We start from the raw sequence: 22,718 nt of genomic DNA, 5'->3' as shown, positions 1-22,718 counted from the left end.
GCTATTAAAATGATCGCAAGGGAGCGACGGTGGCTCATTGCTTAGCCAAAATGTATTTATCAGACGACCACGCCATGACGGTATGTCCAGGTACCCTGGAACATCTCGCTGCTAAAAAAAGGTTCGGATTAACACGTTTTTATACAAGTTAAGTCTCATTCTTTAGATTGCTTATGTGTTCTTAAATTTACCAATGGTTTCACACACACACACACACACACACACACACAGACACACACACACACACCGCATATGAAAATTCATTAGGGATTCGATATGTATATAAATGAAATTCGGTTCCTCTACACACATAATTCATATAAAATCAAAGATAACGATCCACGTTAGAAATGAAATTCGGTTCCTCTACACACATAATTCATATAAAATCAAAGATAACGATCCACGTTAAAAATCAAATTCGGTTCCTCTACACACATAATTCATATAAAATTGAAAATCACGATCCATGTTATTCAAACAAGAGCCCATACATGTCAGCGACAGATTTTTAGAAAATGAAATTGTGAAAAAGATACAGTCGTCTATGCATGGACATATTCCGATACTATATATTTCTTCCTTTTCTGTGTTAATTGTATTTATGTTGTGTTGTTCTAGGGTTTAACGCCATTTTTCAGCACAAGATAGGCCATATATGGCGGCCAGTATAACTGGTGGAGGAAGAACCCTGCAAAACCCAGGAAAGAACCACCGACCCACGAGAAGCTACTGGCAGGCTTTCCCACGTACCCACGCTAGCCGAGCCTTGGACTCGAACATACGCAGACAGAGGTGAGATGGCAGTGATCCGGAACGGTGAGCGCTTTAGACCACTCGGCCACTCGGGGCCCCTTAATTGTATTTATCTCATTGGTAAATATAAATACGCCTACAACATACGATGCTTAATCATATTTTAGCAATACGATCAAGGACAAAACTTGCCTTGTCACATGGTTAATTTGTCTTACCGGACGTTCGTCCCAGACCGTGATAACTTTTTGTGGATTAGAAAATAAATTAAACTATTTTTTTCTTTTTTATTTTAAAGAAAATTTTCGTTTGGTTGTTATACGTATATAAGCGACAAGCAGCAGAGAGGGCGGCCAGACCACTTTAGGGAATGGTCACCCTTGTTTTTAGACCAAAAAAAATAGTGACCCTTCATAGAGGTCAATACCACGTCTATGATTATTGTTTGTCCTAAACAGAATTGTAGACAAGACCCTCTCTGCTGCTATGATATTCTGAATAATCCTGGGAATCTTCATCTGAATCCTGGGAATTTGTTCTATGTTTCAAGTAATATTCCAGTTCTGAAGGTGGTTTTTCTATTTTTAGATTTATGTTCTTTCTTTTTCTGTAATATATCATCAAACTTCTGTATCGATCTCCACCGCAATTTTTGCAAATCTGATATAATCCTCTAACGCCGTTGTTGCATCCAACACAACTTCGTGGACCAGCATGAGGGTTTTTCTTCATAAGATAATTATGTTTTTTACAATATTCTCCACGACACCTTTTGTTGCATTTATCTGTTGTTCCTTGACGCAGCCACGTACAATTGTTCATTATATTAATGATATCTGTTTAATTCAATTTAATTTTATCATCACCCCTACTATCCAAATATTTTATCAAGACCCACACGATATCTTGTTCTAGGATCGTGCAAGTTAATTGTTATAAATCCATGCGGAGTCGCTTGCGCTCGTGAGAAGAAATTTCTGAATTTATTATAATCCATGTCACCGCTGCACCAGGTTTGATGAATATTTCGCAGGGTGTGTGTGTTTACGCCATTAAACACAACCAAAATATTACAATTGTCCCTGATCACTTTTGGTATTTGTGTATACCGCTGAGCAACATAGATCACATCTGTATTTTTATGTCTGCCGCGAGAAAATATTCTGGCTGGATTTGATTGTTTATCTAGCATGACATCATCATACACAACTAAATTATTAATAAATCCGTCTAAAACATCAACGGACGGTGCTTCATCAATATCTGTTATAAACTCTATAACATCATTATCTTCGTCCAGTAATCTTGCATTTTCGTTAAAATCTTTTAATACTTCATAACATCGTTGATCATCAGCGGATGGTGCTACCAAATACAACTCATCCCATTTCAACCATCTCATTATCAGATTAAGTAATAACTGCGTCTTACCCGATCCAGATGGTCCTATGATAATCATTCTGATGGAATTCGGTAGCGCAGGATGGTGTTTAACTGGCTCTCGCTGCCGAGTTGCTGAGAAATCAATTATATCCATATATATTATAACATGAATTTATATTGTTTACGCTGTAAAGTTAAACTCCAACTACTGATTTAACTACAGTTATAACAAAAAATAAAAAAACAGCGTATGGTGGAAAATGTTCTGTGTGCGGTAGAAATTTTTTTTCATTTTTACCTAATAAGCGTGGTGGTGATATTGCTAATTTGATGTCAAAGTTTCTGGGTACTCCATGGGATAAATACAGCGGAGAAAAACATCTACCAGGATATAATTATTGCGGTCCTGGTACTCGACTCGATATTAGACTTGATAATCAAGATCAACCAAAACCAGGCGAGGAACCAATAAACGCTATTGATCGAGCTTGTCATGTTCATGATGTTGCGTATAAGAGTAAAAATCTACAAGACAGGCATATTGCAGATGTGAAATTAATTCATGCATTAAATTCTATAAAAAATAAATAATATCAGAGAATCATTAGCTAATTGGTTAGTAAGATCTGCGATGAAAGGTAAATTAGCGTTTGGGTCTGGTAATATATAATGGAATTAATTTATTATTCACCAAGAGGATATTGGAGAGGCAAAGCAGCAATTGGTAAACTTGCTGATGCAGCAGCGGTTAAACATTCTACTGCTAAAGCGTGGTTATCCAAACAGGCAAAATGGCAAATTTATCTACCACCACCGAAACGAATTCAGTACGCGTATTTCGATGTTAGTGTTCCTAATGAAGTTCATCAAGCAGATATTCTGTTTTTACCATATGATACTGTACGCAGAAAAGCATACAAATACGCGTTAACTGTAGTTGATGTTGCAAGTAGATATAAAGAGGCAGAGCCGCTATCAACGAAAACAGCATCTGAAGTAGCCGATGCGTTTGAACGAATTTATCAACGAGGTGGTCTGCGATGGCCACAGCTACTACAGGTTGATCCTGGTAAGGAATTTCTTGGTCCAGTATCATCGTTGATGAAACAACATAATACCAAAATACGACGAGGTCATACTGCAATTCATCGTGATCAGGCAATTGTCGAGCGATTTAATCGAACACTTGCTGAGCTGTTATTTGGATATCAATACGCGAGGGAATTTATTCAGGATACGAGATCTCGCGAATGGGTTGCAAGATTACCAAGCGTGATAGCTGCATTAAATAATGAGATTACACGAACAACCAGCATGAAACCCATTAATGCAATTACAAAAAACAATATACCAACACAACGAAAAGATATTGAAAAACAAAAAATATTGGGTGATGTTACAGTTAGATATTTCTATGAACCGGGTGAACTTGAAGATGGTAAAACGAGAGCGACTGATCCTATTTGGAGTGTTACCACACACAAAATATCCACCGTGACAAGATCCTCAGGTAGACCTGCAATCTACAGATTAGATTCGGCTGCTCCTCAACGTGGATTTGTACGTGAACAACTACAAATAATCCCCGAGAATACACAACTACCACCGCGATCACTTAACTAGCGCCAAGGATGCCAGCACCCAAGGCGCTGGCGCCTCTGCGTCGATTACACTCGAGACTGGTCAACATGGTATTTTCTCGTGTATGACCGCGACTATTATCTTTTCTGTCTACGGTAAATTGTCTTGAATCATTACTCGAATACCTCCACAGCATTATACAATTGCAACTTGCGCAATTATTATTCTGCTGATATTTTAACTCAATAATAAATTCAACATCAAGATCAAAGTCGCGTTTATTTTTTTATCAGATTGTTTGTATCCGATTAATTTTTTTCTTATTATATCATCATCAATGACGTTAAATTTATTAACGATTTCAGGAATTATAATTCTACATAATTGAGATATTTTTCTGACCCTCGATACCGCTAAATAGACTAAATTTGACCACTCGATACGATCGTCTACAATCCAGACTCGTGTGTCAGAAATAGTTAATCCCTGAGACGAGTGGATCGTCATAGCGTATCCCAACACCCATGGAGATTTGTCAGCGTATAATGTATCTTCGACCACACTGATATCAACAGCGACAATATCATTTAATACGAGATTTTGATTCTCAGTCTGTCCTGGAATATCAACATTAATATTCTGTTTTCGTGTATCTGATGGTCTATAACACAACGGTACGGGTAATTCTGAATATTTTTCTTTATGCAGCTGAATTAACTGCTGTTGTAAATCGTCTCTGATTATTTTTCTGCTTGCTGCTATCAAATCTGAGGGTCTCCATAAATTAAAAAAATCATTCATTGAGGTCTCTGAGATCACTCCACGTATCATTTCACACTGAATTTTGTTTGATTGTAATCTGATTAATTTTTTAAATTCCTTTAAATTTTCATCGAGAGCTCTATGATCATCATCTATTTCTTCGTAATAATCAACGAAAGTTTTTAACCAATCATGTGGAGATGGTCCAACAAAAGGCGGCGGTTGACCATGATCGCCACACATTATTATAGCGGTATTTTTCGTCAGCAACCAATCAAGAAACATTTTTAATGTCTCCAATGACACCGTACATATCTCGTCCCAAATAATTATTTTAGGTATATATTTTTCTCCCATTCGTTCAGGAGTCCATGTATCCCCGCGCCACCGAAAGAAACTATGATACGTGCACGATTGTACTTGTCGTTGTTTCATCTCCCGTGCAAGTCTATGTGTGGGTGTCAGCACGATCATATCTGAATTTCTACAAACATTAATTGCTCGAGTCGTTTTGCCGCATCCACCAGGTCCATTGAGATATACTGTCTTATATCTAGTTATTGGATCACTCAACGATGGCGCTTTCGACATTTCTGATATTTTAATACCCTTACGATAAAAATCTCTCATTGGAACATCTGCTGATTCTGTATAATTGTGTAATATTCCTTTTTTATCCTCCATGAACTCCATCGTTCATCATTATTTGTAAATTTCATAACAGACTCTAAATATTTACTCGAAATATAAAACGAATCTGTTGCGACTCTGACTGCGGTCTCAGGAAATCTATTAATCATCGATAATAAATTTATAGAAACATAAGCCAACATGGAAGATCTTAGATGAGTATACTGTGGGGAGATATCATTTATGTAACTAACGATCGTACCCAATTTTGTTCCGTCGGATAAATAAACACTTTCTCGATTTACAAATATATATTTCGCTGTTGTATCAGCGATTATAAAATCGTACTCGGCATCATCTAGAATTAATCGTGCGTGATGTCTTTTATGATCATATGCACCACCTTGAGTAAATTTACCTATAATTTTTCTACCGAGATCTTTTGCGGCTTTGAGTTTAATCTCGAGAATTTTAGGAGCTTCTTTGATAATATCAAATATCGCCAGGAAACGCCAGGACATTTTTCCTTAAACTCGCTAATAACTTCATCAATATTGATAGAATCTGACATGGCAACCAAACTTCGGTCTGCGCGTGATATGATATAATCGCCTCACTGACAACCAACGATGTCAGTGCCGCACAATCTAGCATATATCGTAATAAAACTATAGGTGCCCAACGTTTTTCACAACAATGTCTGCCAAACCAAACATAACAAATTTGGTGAAGATTTTCGTTAAGCTCGAATGATTCAACACAAGCGAATCCAGTCAGATCAAAATCAATGGTCCATTAATTGCCACTCGCGTCATCTCGTTTGTAGGGTGACCGAATCTTTTAAAATACACAGAACAATCTCCGTATCCTAGAAAACTTTCCGGATAACATGCAACCATATCAACCGAAATAACATGATTGTAATTATATTTGGTATTCCATAATCCACCGTGTCCGTATTCGACGCAACTTGCGCGTACGTCCTCGAGTAAATCAAATCGTGTTGGTTTCCATGAATTTCTTTCTCTAGCGAAATGAGCCGCAACAGATGGAACAGTAAAGCAATTAGTTAGTAATTTGTCAGTATTTTCCGCGTGCTTGCACTCTAAAAACTTCTCCGCGAGATTTTTCATCTCGTCGTGGAGATATTCTGTTCGATATATTTCACCGTTTGGTCTAACAAACTGATCAAATCCACCTTCCTCATTACTTTTAAATAACCATACTGATACAGGATCGTTTTTACTTATTTCGTTGATAAAATCAAGCATATTCATATCTGAGGGGTAAAATCTAACAGTTCGATCACGTGGAAATATTGTTACTGCGCTGGTCCATGCGTGCGCGTTATGATCAATAATATTTATTGAAGCTCCTTTCGATTTATATTTTGATTCGTGCAGTATTTCTCCCGTTATTGTCGCTACGGTTATTGGAAATTTTAATATTTTTCCTAACTCAGCAACATCTTTTATTGTAGCACCGGTATCCTTAACTGAATCAGCCCACGAGTTTATTTTTTCACGTCTTAAATCAGTTAATCCATTTCCACGCATCGCGTTTGTGAAGTGTTCTATTACTCGTTCGGCTACACAATTTAACCTTGAAAATTTCATGGGTGTCAGTTTATCAACGTTGGGTTTTTATTTATCTCATAGATTTCATAAATAACCGCTGTTACAGGATACGCTCGCTCATAATACGGTTTGTCAATACCCGTCAACAGACCCGGTCAGGAAATTTTACTTAATATGGCAATTTTATTATTACCAAGGACAGGATCATATTTCTCACGGATAATCCAACTACCTGTTTCTGTTAGTACAATAAATTTTACTCTAAAGAAATATTTTTGATTACCCTCGTACTCAGCGATGTAGTTAATGATAGTTGCCGCTCGTTTGTCATTCATTGTAGCGTCCTTGACAGAGTCGACACTGACTTTGTCAGTGTTGCGAATAATCTTGAACGTTGACCATGTATGAGATGCACCATCCGTGTAAAATTCTTTCTTGGCGTCGTGAATTTTATTGATCAGACTTTTATTTTTCGGATCAACCAGATCTTGTACTGGTAAGTCTGGAGATAATCTGTCGAGGTTGAATTTATATTTAGAAGGCCTAGTTTGGGATAATCTCTCAAACTCATTCATATAATTAAAACAAATATTTAAATAAAGAATATTATATATACAATGTCTCAATGCAGATGGCTCATGATCGATTCAGTAAATCGATGCAGTAAATCCTGTAGAGGTGAATTTTGTTGAATGCACTTACAAAGTATACGACGAGGAAGTCTAGGACCAATACCGTGTCTGCGATGTGGTGTTGGAGTGCGAGGAAAAACAGGATTATGTGGAAAGTACGGTGGAAAACGGTTCAGAGAACTTAAAAGATATTATGACAAAAAAAATAATAATGGTGAAAACGCTATAAAATCCGTGGAGGATTATATATCAAGATTTCAGACAAACAATGATTTAAACAAATAATATTATTGCATATATGGAGCAAAATATATTTGTCCCACATCCTGTCGTAACAAACTATGAATCAAATATTGATGGTGTCATCAGAAATTGTAGGTTGAAGAGACCGGTTGGCAATGTTAGTAATTCTGGTTATCTAAGGTTCACATACGAAGGTGGAAAGAAACATTATCATTGTCATAGATTTACGTAGGAGTGTTTCAACGGATTGATCAAAGACGGTTTTGTGGTCAATCATATTGACGGGGATCCTCAAAACAATAATTTATCCAATCTGAGGGTTGTTACATATAGCGAAAACTGTGCACGTGGTAATACTGGAAGATGTAAGACAGTTTCTAGAAGGGCGATAAATTCTACAAACACAGAAACTGGTGAAGAAATAATATTTCAGTCTATGAGTGCTGCTGCGAAACACTTTGATATCTGCATACCTTCGGTAAAAAAGTAGCAGAAAATATAACCAGAACTGCTTTCTCAAAAGAATATAAGCAGAAAATCACCTTTCAGTATTGTTAACTATCATCACTACCTCGAATTAATTTTTTTAATTTATGTCACAGTATTTCCCCCATACATTACTTATTTTTTGACTCACGAAAGGGAAGTAGTTTTATGATTCTCGGTTTATGGTCATAATTATCTACGGTTTCTAACTTACAAAAATATGCAGTTCATGTATTTTCTGTTTTATTTGTGAAATATTTAGAGCAGCGCACTACACATAGACAGCATATACATTACATCTAAACTACAGAAAACCGACATGTATATTCCAGCTTACTGAGCGCAGAATCCAGCCTCTAGTCTGTATCGATCGTGGTGGGTTAATTTTAGATCTACAGTACAGTACAGGGATCCTGCATGTATTTACTCGATTACAGAAATATGTGTATAATAATGTTTGGAATTAAAAATTAGTTGCATTTTTCTTGTTCAGTACAGAAATATAATGCGAGATTGTGTAGGTATGTGTGATTATGCATTTATGTACGTATGTGTGGTTATTTATTTATCGAGTAATATTAACAACTAAATACTCCCTTGACCATGTTTGGATACAGATTTACGAGTGGGAAATCTCGTAATACTTATAGAGAGGATGGAAAATCTCGTAATAGTTATAGGAAGGATGAAAAATCTCGTAATAATTATAGGAAGGATGAAAAAATCTAGCAATTAGATGATCTGGACCGGATGTTCTATCATAGATGGCATGGTATAGTAAATAGGAAATTCCTTAATCCAGCTTTTTAAATCTAACTTGTTTGGTGAGAATATATTGTATAAACGTATTTCTTGAATTCAGAATTGTATTTTGAGCAAAAATATTTGAAATTAGTTCCTTTTCAATGATTATTAGCTATATATTAACTTTCGAAACATATGTTTGTAACAAGATTCGATAGCTCAATCAGTATCGTATTGGACTGTGACGCTCGCGGTCCAGGATCGAATCCCCATGGCTGACAACTGGTCGGTGGGTGTGCGCATAATTGCGATTTTTATAATAATTGAGGGCTCCGCAAAACCCCCGCTCAGCAAAACTGAACCACATATCAACTGGTGGTTGATACATATTTTCGTATCACCCACGGGCTTGATTATTGTGGGTGGGGTTTTGCTGAGCGTATAGGTTTGTACTGTCCTTCATTCATTCATTTCATTCAATTATTTCATCTCATTCATTCATTGTATATATTTCATTTCATACTTAATGAACTTGCTAAAAAACTCGAATAGAAGTTCATTTCATAATATATGTTGTGCCGTCCCATGCATAATCTGAGCTCGCTAAGACACTCGAATAGGGGCTCTTCATTCATTGTATATGTTGAAACATCCCGACGAACTCGCTAGCTACTCGATAGGGGTTCTATAGGGATAATCTTTTTTATTTTAAAGATTTATATATTATATTATATTATATAATGAACCATGAAACTATCAAAGACATTATTTCTGCTATTAAAAAACTAGAAGAAAACGGAATTAATATATCTGATGAACAAAATCCTGAAAAAATAATATCTGATTTTGAAATGTTAGAAGAACTTAAAAATGAAAATAAGTATGTTCTATCATCTCAATATAAGTTCATAAAGCGGATTCAGGCAGCTATGTTTCAGTCACTGGCTATGGTGAACGATGATCAAGTAAATGAATTTATTCCTCTTTCTGTCGCAGTAGAAAAGGTCAGATCGGGATTATCCAACGAGTACGAAACGAAAAAAACAATTAGTACCCGCATAAGATACTTAAGAGAAATTATGTCAGCGGGTAACGACCAAAGCAACCCTGAGTAGTAATATAATTTCCCTCATCATGTATATCACATCAGAATTAATTTACATAAAAAAATATAATATTTCAGAATATTAATAAAATATTATTTTTTGTAGTATTTTTGGGAAAACTGATTAATTTGCACAATTTTCAGTACCAATTACCCCATCAGATTGATTCATTTCAGAATAATAATAAATTATTTCAGATTATACAAAATTGATTAATTTGTGTAATTTATCCCATCAGTGATTAATTATTATTTTTTTTAAAATATTTTTTTAAGTTGATCGAGTTTAATACAGGAGTGTGCATAATTTAGAATCTGATCTCTGCATCAAATGATCTCGATAATATGTTTTTGACGGAATTCATCAAACTGTTCTTGTGTTAATAAGAAATCCTCGCTTCAGTATTCATCAATAACTAAATTAACGTTAAATTGCTCTGTGTTTTGTGAAAACACTGTTCTGATGGCGTTTTCAAGTGCTTCTTTGTCTTGTATAAAAACACTCACGTGCTGGTACATTATATAATATTTACTGGATTAATTAAGATTTCACATACAGATTTATCACAAGCTCTTCTCCGCGCGTGTCAATTAAGCGATTAAGGTGATCTGTGAGCTTAAAATTTATTCGTGTTAACATATTGTGACATCGCAGATACACAGGATTAGTTGGTTCTTGCACGATTGAACTTCCAGGGGATACTTGTGGTGTAAATGTATATAAAATATATCCTTGTTGAGCCTGATTTGATTTTCCGAGATCTATTTGACAGCTGCCATCGACTACGTCACAAACCAGATTGACCACGATCGTGCTGGTTATATTAACGATTCCCGGAGATATGTGTCTGCCGCCGCCATGTGGATCATTGTTATATCTTAGAACGGTTGGAGGTGGTGCTAGTTTTCTCCATGCATCGAGTATTTTAGGAAAATATTCATCAATGACATCACTGACAGATTTTCTTAATCTATCTGGATTATAATCAGGGAACTTAAACGTTGCAATATCAGCTTCGGGTATTTTGTATTTGGCTGCGAAGGATTTTTTGTAATCGTTTGATGACTTAAGAACCGTATCTCTAATTCTATTATAGATAACTTCAGAAGAATTAACTATATAATTTAAAACTTCTATGTACCTGATGATATTATCGCGCGCAGATGTTAAATCAAATAAATACTCCTGAAAACTATCACGTAAATTATTTAACTGTATTGTATGGTCTGAGTTTATTGAAGAAAATATAGAATCAATATTCAAAGCAATAACACGTCTATTAAGATTACGAAGAGAAGCCATAGGATCATAATAAAGTTCTCCACCTATCACCTCTGGTCTTAATTCTATGTAATCTAACCAATTTGAATTCATTTCAATATCGTGACGAGATCTATTTGTTGACGTAAAATCAGATTTTTTCGGTTCTGGTGGTCCTTCATACACCGGGGGAACATCCGGCCAACCTAGTACGGATCTTATCGTGGATTGATAAATATCAACGGCATAATCAGGAGAATGTATCTCAACCGTCGAGGATAGCATCGGCTCATGAACGTTAATTGATATATTTGCTTCTTTTCCGGTTATTGATTTTATTCTACGTTGAAATTCCTCATTGATTTGTTCGATCTCATAACTACCAGTGGGTATTCCAACATCTATCCAGTCAGGAGTACCATCTGGCTTGTTCTTGTTAGCAAATACAAGCAAATTATTTGCTGGTGTACCATTAAATGATTTTGATCTGATATTTGGCCAGCTGTAATATACCCATAATTGAGCCAGTGTTATTTCTTTTACTGGAATTGCAGTAGGAAAGTTAATACTAAATTCAGGATTAGTTGAACTTACCGAGATCACCGTTATCTTTGGCGGAGTTGTATTAGTTACGATCTGCTGGAGTAATTCCGTCATTATTAGCACTTGTATCTTTAATACCGATACCTTCGTAGTATATTTTAGTCATCATTGAAAACTCGAAATCAGATATAATTCCATCACTGAGACTCGCTGATAACAACGAGGACAATTTCGAGTATGCTACCGTCGTTGTGTGTAATCTTATCATGTAATCGGATAATTTTTCGTTCATGCAAGTACATACTTTTTTGTGATGATATTGAGCACACCTGCAATCGTTGTTGCTGCTGAAATACAAATAGTTACGGCTAGTGGTGCCATCATTGTCACCGCTGATAATATAACACCTGCTCCAGCAACAACAGCGGATACTGAATAAACAATCACATCAACGATAACTAATCGTCGTCGATATTTATTTACTTTTACTGTATGTTGTTCGACTTGATCTTTTAGCGCCGCCTGCCATTCACGCGCTTGATTGTATCTGTATTGTGCACCGTCCATATATTTTTATGCAGTAACCAATTGAGGTGTTTCAGCTACAAATTCCAAACACCACCAGTAAGATGTTGCGGTTAATTTCTTATCATCTGCTTCCAGGATAAATATTTCTTCGGTTCCGCTATTTAATATAACAGATACAACCCGGGAAAACCTATCAGTTGAATGACGCCATGGAAACGTTGTAAATATTTCAAATTTTGCAGCACTGAGCACAGACAGCCTGTACACGCCAGTGACTGTTGCGGTATATTTGATGGTTTTATTTTGCTGCGACCAGGTTGCGAATCCCGATGATACAGTGTATACGATGTTTGTGATATGCCCGGGAGTTATTCCGGCTGGAATTTTAATCAAATTGGTTTTATTAACGATCTCAGGAATCCCCGCTACGATGTCTTGCTGTGTTTGTTTGATCGTGTCTAGGTTAGTTTTGACATCAGCGAGTTTCATGTCAACGACAAACGGAGTGCCGAAGAACTCTTCTGCGGTTCTTTGATGGTTTCTGCGAAATCTTGCAAAAGCGCCCACGTGAACGTCATACTCGGCCCGCAGCGTGGATAATTTACCATCTACGGTGTCGACGTATTTTTTGTTGCTGCATCTTCGTCGGATGTTGGATCTCTTAAAACTACTATTTTGTTCCCGTTCATGCTGAGTTCACCCGTCATTGTGTCGCCGGTGTTTCTTACACGATTAGCAACACTTTCTGTAATTTGATCTCTGATGGTTGTAAACGATATGCTTGAATCCTGATTTTTCCGCTGTCAGTAAACACAGGAATATTATCCGTAAATGCACCGAGTACTCGTCGAACTATATCATTCCATCTGATATTGCTCGTTTTTAGTTTACCATATCGATCTTGAAAAATAACAACCTCATCTGGATCAACTCCAGCCAGGCTCATAATATCAGCAAGTTCATCTTTAGTCGCATACTTCGACAGATCAACGTCGGATTTTATTTTCTTACTGGTAGAAGATCTTCTTCCGTAAATATCAACCATTATATTTTAAGATCCAAGATCTGTTTAAAACGCCTTACGCGCAACGAATCGGTTGCTTGTATAATCATGCACGACTTTATGTGGCGGTTTGGATGATTTTGATATAGCGTTAAGTACATTAATTACCTCACGGCCGCATATTGGCGGATCTGTCATTGTTTGTGTGGGTAGCGTTGAATACCAAACTTGCGCGTGAAGTGGTGCGACATACTTGATAAATTCAACAGGTGGAGCTAACCCGTACGAATCAAAATAAACGATTCCACGTGGATCAACCGCGTATGATACCCAATGAGAACCAGGTCCTGAATTCGAGTCGAGATTAATAATACCTGTTTCAAGTTTATTCGGTTGTTTTGGTAATTGATCTCGCATAAAAACACCTCTAAAGGCTTTTATTTTTAATTTTTTAGCAGCATTAAGTAAATCAAAATTTGATGCTGGAACATCTAACGTGGAAGCCTCAGACCTCTTCCCCAATGAGATCCCAGTAATCTTAGGCCGCGTCCCTTTTTTTGTACCCCTTTCCTACTGCTTTCTGTAGAGCCATTCCAGCAGCTGTTCAACAGCACCTAACGCGGCTGCTTTTGCTACGGCCGGAGCGGCAGCAGCTATTAACGCTGGAATAGCCGCAAGAAGTGGAAATATCCACCTGTTTTTACCATGTCCTTGATGGCACTCGGAGAAAGATGGAACTGAACTCCAGTTTTTGATTCTAGGGCTTTATTGAAATGTTTAATCTGATTATCTGTCAACGATAATTTGTTTGGACCACCACCAATCTAATCTCGTTTTAGTGATATTTTAGTTCCGCATTTGCTGGTGGTTTTTGATTGAAGTTTTTTGACCTGACCGGGAGTCAGAGTAACATTAACATGACCATACGACATTTTTATATAAATAATATTTTTCTGAATAACTAAAGATTTTCCACTGGTGCATCAACGACTCTCATTCGACCACTACCACCTTCAAGTAACATGGCTTTATCGCTGAGTATAACCGCGATTGCTCTGTAGGTGCCGCGAATAAGAGGTGGACCAGCTATATCAGGAGGAGGGTTAGTAACACGAGCTCGAAAGTGTATATCAACGACAGATTGTTTGGATAAATCAAGATGTTCCAGTGAAAAATAATAAATCGGATATAGATTTGTAAAATCTAGTTGTGATATTTGCAAACCAGTATCTATATTTTGATCACGTCCCATGAATGACATTAAACGATGATATGCACGCGCTACGTGATTTTGATCAAAATTTAACATGATATCTTCAGTTGGTTCTTGATGTCCATTTACCCGCAAGGAAACTTCATTAACTCCAAGGTTGTCAAATATCATATGTGAACGTTCTTGATCATTCGTCCGAGCATTATCTTGCAGCGCAATAAAAATATGTCGCGGTGCAGAAACACCTTGTTGTGATGCTATATGCCATGTGAACAAACCATTAACATTACTTTGAATAGCATCTGTGCTTACTGTTAACCATGATAGCAATGATTTACCGCCATGATCCATAAAAGAAATTAATTTTTGTTCCTCAGTAATTGATGGAGTCATTACTGGCATCCACAGTGAAAGCTTTGATATATTTACTTTTCCATCAGAAACACCAGCACCTCGCCAGATTGCATCATTATCATCACCTTTTCTTACGAGCACAACTGTGTGCTTAGCTCCAAAGATGACCTTTCTAACATTTCTGCAAAATCCAAAAATGTGAGATAATGGAATTGCACATGAAAAATTTCTATCATTTCCTAATAACGCTGCTCGGCGTGTTGCAAACCCTAAGTTGTAAGTCGCATTAACACTTTTTATAATATCAAAATCAGCACCTGGTCTGTCTGCGTGTTCAAAATCAACTGGTTGTGGATCAACTGCAGTATTTTGTGGTGCCAGTAACTTAGTATATTGAACATAATCAGCGTGGTTAGTAATATCCTTGGCAAACATCATTGTTGGACCGGCTGATCTTGTGTAATCATCAGAATATCTCGCTAGACCAATTATTGTTGTAGCAACATCAACATCCTTCTGAACTGATTCAATATTTTTCCGTCAATCATGTATGTGGCGCTATCAAACAACGCCATAATCCCGTTGTTGACAAAACCAACTCGTGCATTGGCAGCATATGGCGTATTAGCTACAACATTCGTTACAAGTCTACCTTCTACTTCAATAAACGCCTCAACGGGCAAGAAATATCTACTTGTATCATGAACCTGTAATTATATTCTCCCCCGCTGATTTGGTTGTCTTGCGTCATAGGAGTAAAACTGATAATCACGTACAGATTCATACTTAAGGACAGGTGCCTCCGTATCAAATGCTGTGTCTGTTTCACGCTTGAACATTTTATTATAATTACCATTTTTCCAAATGATGATCTAAATCATCGTCGACGAAGACCGCTTCCTGCTATTAAATTTGCTGTTATATTTCTTTCTGCTTCTTCAGATAATTCTGCTAGTTTTTTATTTGCAGCATGATTGGGTCCTTGATCTGCTATCAAATTTGATGTTATATTTCTTTCTGCCTCTTTAGATAATTCCGCTTGTTTTTTATTTGCAGCCTGGTTTATTATTTTACTTACGTCTGCGGGCATAATTTTAGTACTTGCCAGTTTCACTGGTGGTTGTTGTTTTCGTCGCAATAATCGTGCTAGTCTTTCTTTGATTGCCGAAAACACCTTACCAGCAACATTGACAATTGCTCCAGGAGCTTTATCACGAACAACATCGATAGCTTTCATCGATAATTGTTTTGCAACGGGTGCTGCTTTTGGAGCCATCCTTGTGAATAATCCCCGCACAACATCACCAAGTCCATCTCCGTAAGTAGCTTTATAGATTGGTAATCGTGAGTTCACCTCTCTGACCTGTACAGGTTTACGATGATTATTATGTATGATCATCTTTTTTAATTTACCATTTATTTAACAACTAGTCATCAACAAGTTCATCGATAAGTTCTCGGTAAACTCCGATATCCATGATACAACCTTGAAATAATCGCCGACAAATATCAGATGCTTCATTAATTATTTCTGGTGAATTATTTCCAGCTCGTTTTCCTCCTATGAGAACTTCTAACCGCGACACATCATTAATGATATTATCAGGACATAAACCAGATCCTGTTTTAGGTTCATCTTGAGGCGTTTTAAATACTGGTGGTTGCATCACCGGATAAAGTACTTCAGTGATGACCGGGGATATGTCAGGTGAGTCAATTCTTCGAAATCCATGTGTTGAATCTACCGGTGAATATGTCATTGCCGACGCAGAAATTTTTTTACGTTGTAAAGGTGGAGGAAGTTGATACTAGGATAGTTGTTCTTGTTGTTTCAGTCTCTCTCTATAAAGTCTTTTTACTTCTTCTTTAATAATTTTATATTCTGGACCTCTAGCTTGTTTTTTGTTGTAATATACGCGATATATATATTTAATAAGATCATCATCATTTACTTTTTCATAATGGGGTTTTAAAATACTAGATTTATTAAATATAATATTTAATATTGCTTCGGGTAATTGTTCTTTTTTAGTATTTCTAATTTCTTCAACTACCCCTTTCCTAAATTTTGCAATCAATTCTACGTTTTTGTCTACTAGTTCGGGTTCAGGTATATGTTCTTTTCTCACGTCGGCGACTTCAGTACGAAGTTTTCCAATACTTTCAAGTATTTCCTCACCAACAGGTGGAGGTTCAGCCGCAGCTATATCAGTTGGAAGATCTCGTAAAATCTTCTTTGTCTGTTTAGTTCTTCTTGCTATTTTTTCGGTTTGTTCTGCTGTTTGTTTTGATACCGGAAGAAAATCTTCTTTGATGACAGCTGTAACTTGTTCAGTAGCTGCTGTGACGGGTTTAAACAGTTTTTTAGTTTCTTCTTCGTACTCAACTTGTGCTTCTTGCTACGCTTGTAGATTTTTTCTAAATGAATCTCGCACGGGAAGAAATTTTTTAATTGCTTCTAATCGTTCTCGTGCTATTCTTGCAGTATGAGATTCTGGATGTACCATTATTTTTAATATAACAATTTTTTAATTAATAGCAGCAGAGAGGGCCCTGTCTACAATTCTGTTTGGGACAAACAATAATCGTAGACGTGGTATTGACCTCTATGAAGGGTCACTATTATTTTTGGTCTAAAAACAAGGGTGACCATTCCCTAAAGTGGTCTGGCCGCCCTCTCTGCTGCTCGACAGTTTATCAGATAATTTAAGATACGGTCTCCTTTACTCCCGCTTACAATAACAGTGCTCTTTCTCCCTCGCGCGCGCATGCATTTACATTGTAAGTCCTATTCACTACAACTGAACGCGCTAACACCTGACAGTGGCATCGCCGAGTACTTCTCGTACATGGCGTACTTCCTGCCATCATCTTTCCTTGGTACCCATTGTTTTCACCGCTTAATCCATGCCTTTCTCAATCATGGATGATTATCCTTGTCAGGGGGAACAAATAATCAATGTCTCTTCTGCTGCTTTCACTACTTTATGCAGATGTTTCACCTCAGTTGCACAACTATTTGCTGATACTCAAACGGTGCAGATATTTTTAATGCACTATCTTACCTGGTTGAATTTGATCTTTTATTTAAATCTTACATCGACGCTAAACGGTTTAATTTCCTTTTCATTGTTTCTTTAGTAATGGACAAACTTGAAACACGAGTGATGAATTAGGAAAAATTATCAGTTAACAAGGAAGCGCATGATAGAAGATCGTCACTGATTACTTCACAAACGCTAGGAGCCAGAATTAAATGGAAAATCCTTATTTTTCCCTTGATAGAGTACTGAATAAAAACAGGTTCTACTGGCTTTCATTCGATAAATCACACAATATCATGAAAATATTTAAATATATTTACAGTCCAGCAAGAACTTTATATGTTTTATAAACAATGAACATAAGTCTCAAAACTTCCTAAATTGGATGTACAAAATTCAGTTTTTGCCATAAATATCGCATCTGTCGTAATACTGAATAACAGAGGATTATGAACTCTTTGGTCTTGTGGTATAGAAACTTGTACCCAGAATCGTTTATTCCAAAACGTCAGAACCAAAAGAAGTCGAGAGATCATTCCACACATTAAAAGATAAACATTCTTACTCCAAAGACAGTTTGCATGAAATATTTATTGGCCATCAAACACGTGAGATGCATAATTTTTTATTAAATGATTGTTTGCAAAAAATATATAATCAGTGTGGCAGAAGAGACATATACAAAACTGTTGCACGGCATGCATCATCCATACATTGATATTAATAAAAGGGTCAGAGGAAATATAATTTTTCTTAGCAAACATAAAGAAATATGTAACGAGTGAAGTGGGAAAGTTGTATCGTCATGGGTAACAAAGACAAGTGTAGCAATAATAAAGGCTTCAATTGCACTCGTAAAATATTTCATAGATCAACTCCTACAACCATAGATTTTCTTTTATTCTGGATACGCAAAACGTCGATTTGCGTGCTGTTTATTCCAGTTCGGTCTTTTCCAACGCAGTTAACGTTATAGGCAACTATGCCATCTTGTAACATTTTATGGGAACTAAAGACAGCAACCTTTTAGACGTTTATCCTGCACATACAATACTTGAATATTGTATTTTGCTTTACACGGAAAAAGTTTTGCCATAATCATATTTCAACGCGCAGATTGCAATCCGAACACATCCACGTGGAGTTTCTCAAAAGTTTAGAAACATAGATGTGAGTGTGACATTCGCTAGTTAACCAAAGCTTTATCACTATATTCAATCCATATTTCTCCCTTAGACTTTTTATTGTTTGTCATGGAGTTCATTATTTATTATGACAACATAAACAGGTCATTGTAATATCAGTCATGAAAATAGGTGACAATGAATATTGAACAGAAACAGTGACACAGAATTGTATGCATGTGTACCTTACATTGCGTAATTTAGCTGTAGAGTTACCAATATTGATTACTTCATTGCATCTTTCAAAGTATTGTTTTTTTAATGATATTTTGTCTTTCTTTCCACTGATTTTGTGTATATCTCTGTTGTATTGATAATATGCAAAACTGCTGCCATATAACCATGTCCTGTACATCCTTCATCCAAATCAGTCATCAAAAATGGGCCATATAACCATGTCTGTACATCCTTCATCCAAATCAGTCATCAAAAATGGGCCATATAACCATGTCTGTACATCCTTCATCCAAATCAGTCATCAAAAATGGGCCATATAACCATGTCCTGTACATCCTTCATCCAAATCAGTCATCAAAAATGGGCCATATAACCATGTCTGTACATCCTTCATCCAAATCAGTCATCAAAAATGGGCCATATAACCATGTCCTGTACATCCTTCATCCAAATCAATCATCAAAAATGGGCCATATAACCATGTCCTGTTCATCCTTCATCCAAATCAGTCATCAAAAATGGGCCATATAACCATGTCCTGTACATTCTTCATCCAATTCAGTCATCAAAAATGAGCCATTATCCACGTAAGTATCTGAAAGAAAAGTATCTCACATATTACAAGACCTACTGTGTTATACTAATGGAGGATGATCGGCTCATACTATTTAGCTGACTTTACAGTTTAATGAGTTAAGTTCCAAATGCTACTGTATATGGAATCGGATCCATAGAAATAAAGTAAACTCAATTAGTTGATACTTACATTAGACAGTATAAGTTTCAAGATGGTACAAATACTGCTGTATATAGGATGGAATGTATAAAAAGTAAGGTAAGCTAATTTTAATTCATACTAACAGCAGTCAGTATAACTTTCAAGGCAATGAATAATTAATATATTGTGTTATTTATTGAATGGTGTACTAATAGTTTTCTAGATTTAACTTGACATCAAAATATTATTATTTGTCTTACTCATTACTAAATAAAATATATGTATACGATAAAAAATTCTGTGAAATACTCCACTAAATTTTACATGAATGTTTATCGTGAAAGAGGGTATCATCAGAATGTTATATGTGTAACACTGTATTTTACGTGAATATTTATCGTCAAATAGGACATCATCAGGGTGTTATCGGTGTAACACACTACTATATTTTACTTGAATATTTATCGTCAAATAGGACATCATCAGGGTGTTATCGGTGTAACACACTACTATATTTTACATGAATATTTATCGTCAAATAGGACATCGTCAGGGTGTTATCGGTGTAACACACTACTGTATTTTACATGAATATTTATCGTCAAATAGGACATCGTCAGGGTGTTATCGGTGTAACACACTACTGTATTTTACACGAATATTTATCGTCAAATAGGACATCATCAGGGTGTTATCAGTGTAACACACTGCTACATTTTACATGAATATTTATCGTCAAATACGACATCGTCAGAGTGTTAACAGTGCATCACTCTACTATATTTTACATGAATATTTATCGTCAAACAGGACATCATCAGGGTGTTATCGGTGTAACACACTACTATATTTTATATGAATATTTATCGTCAAATAGGACATCATCAGGGTGTTAACAGTGCAACACTCTACTATATTTTACATGAATATTTATCGTCAAATAGGACATCATCAGGGTGTTAACAGTGCAACACTCTACTATATTTTACATAAATATTTATCGTCAAATACGACATCGTCAGAGTGTTAACAGTGCATCACTCTACTATATTTTACATGAATATTTATCGTCAAACAGGACATCATCAGGGTGTTATCGGTGTAACACACTACTATATTTTATATGAATATTTATCGTCAAATAGGACATCATCAGGGTGTTAACAGTGCAACACTCTACTATATTTTACATAAATATTTTTCCTGAAATAGGACATCATAAAAGTGTTATCTGTGTAATATTCAACTAAATTTTCCATGAATATGTATCTTCAAATAGAATATTATCAGCGTTATCAGCTTAATTACTAAATTTAACACGAATATTGATCGTGAAATAAGGATATCATAAGAGTGTTATCTGTGTAATTCTGTAAAAAAAATTACGAGATTGTTTGTTGTGAAATAGTCAACAGTGTTATCAGGGAGTTCTTTACATAATATGATTATAATTTATATGATTATGATAACATTATAAAAACATCAAAATTACCGAAAAAATATTGTTTGCCCTTAAAACAGTCTAGTTAATGAAAGGTGTTTTGAGACTGTAGCATATACATATAAAAGTCGGACAAACAGACAGACAGCTAGGCAGGTCTAATGAATTAACAATAATTTGCTATTCTTGTTCACCAGAATGGTGTGATGGATTCAGGGACAACTCGTTTTCGTACGAAAGCTTCAAATGAAATATTACCGAAGTGGGGTAAAAAAGGCAGGTGTCCAGTATATGCAAGTGTAAGTAGTATAGACGTTTTAGTTTAATTCTAATGTACATAGCGATTTGTTTTACGTGACAAACGAGTCCATCACTACTTGTCAGATATCGATGCAAATATATGTATCTATGAAATCAAACGTTGCTTTCGTTACCTTGTCATCAGCTACAACTAATTTTCTGTTCATGCTGTTGTCTTTAAAGAACGTTATTTCTGTAGCTGTAAAAAAAGTGAAAATAGTTTTTTTTTCATTATATGCTCTTTTTTTTTCTTCTCCGTTAACTTTACATCGTCAGAATGGTGTAGCAATTTTCGATACTGCACGGCTTCATGCTGCACGCCACGTGTCTAAATATAGTATCTTGTATTAGGTACTATTTTGTAAACAAACCATGTCCACTCATGTCGTAGACGCTTTAGTTTTTGGTTGATTAGATTTATTTGTGACTGAATTAAACCAGCTGGCTCGTTAATTTAAAATGAGATCTGATACGTTAACGATATGAACGAGTTCACCAAGGCACAAACGAAACTTTGAAACAAGCACACAAATGAACGTGGTATTCGCAAAGTTAACACAAAACGTGAAAGACGCAGCAATTGAAACTACCACTCCGATCATTTAAACAGTTATCTCGGAGAAATATTCATAACTTTTCGCAAATAGAATGATTCAGACTGATCAGTGCTCTCTAGGATCCATAAATATCGCATATTTATCAGAGACCTACTATTTTACAAATCAGTCAAAACACAAAACTCGAGAAATAAAATCCAGCTGAAAGTTCTGGTAGGAGACTAAGATTCTCAGAGCCAATAAGCCATTACGGCGGGAAAAAATATTATTTCCGCTGGCTAAAAGGACTCTCACACAACAGCTACGTTGCATTTTTCCCCTTGTAAGGTCAGCGATAGAATACATAAACTGTGTGACAAAGGTCATGGCTTGGGTCCTTGAAAAAAATACGAGCATGCAAGTGACAGTGCAAAAACACATGTCTTATTTAGCTGGTATTAAAAATGGTAATAAATATATTTACATTTATGAATCTTGAATTTCCTCGATATGCAAT

At 36.0% G+C, this 22,718-nt stretch overlaps 1 protein-coding gene across 1 annotated transcript in view; it reads right to left on the bottom strand.

Moving 5' to 3' along the window:
- LOC149807027 (uncharacterized) overlaps positions 1–22,718 on the bottom strand; it is a 128,654-nt gene that overhangs the window by 55,031 nt on the left and 50,905 nt on the right. Inside the window, exon 9 of the mRNA XM_089950567.1 lies at positions 21,800–21,864. Coding sequence (XP_089806693.1) covers positions 21,800–21,864 — 65 coding nt within the window. The remainder of the gene's footprint in view (positions 1–21,799; positions 21,865–22,718) is intronic.

This window comes from Sinohyriopsis cumingii, chromosome 1 (genome assembly GCF_028554795.1).
Source record: "Sinohyriopsis cumingii isolate HCF-2022 chromosome 1, ASM2855479v2, whole genome shotgun sequence".
Classification (NCBI taxonomy): domain Eukaryota; kingdom Metazoa; phylum Mollusca; class Bivalvia; order Unionida; family Unionidae; genus Sinohyriopsis; species Sinohyriopsis cumingii.
Note: the sequence above shows the minus strand (reverse complement) of the source record. Positions and strands in the feature narration are given on the sequence as shown.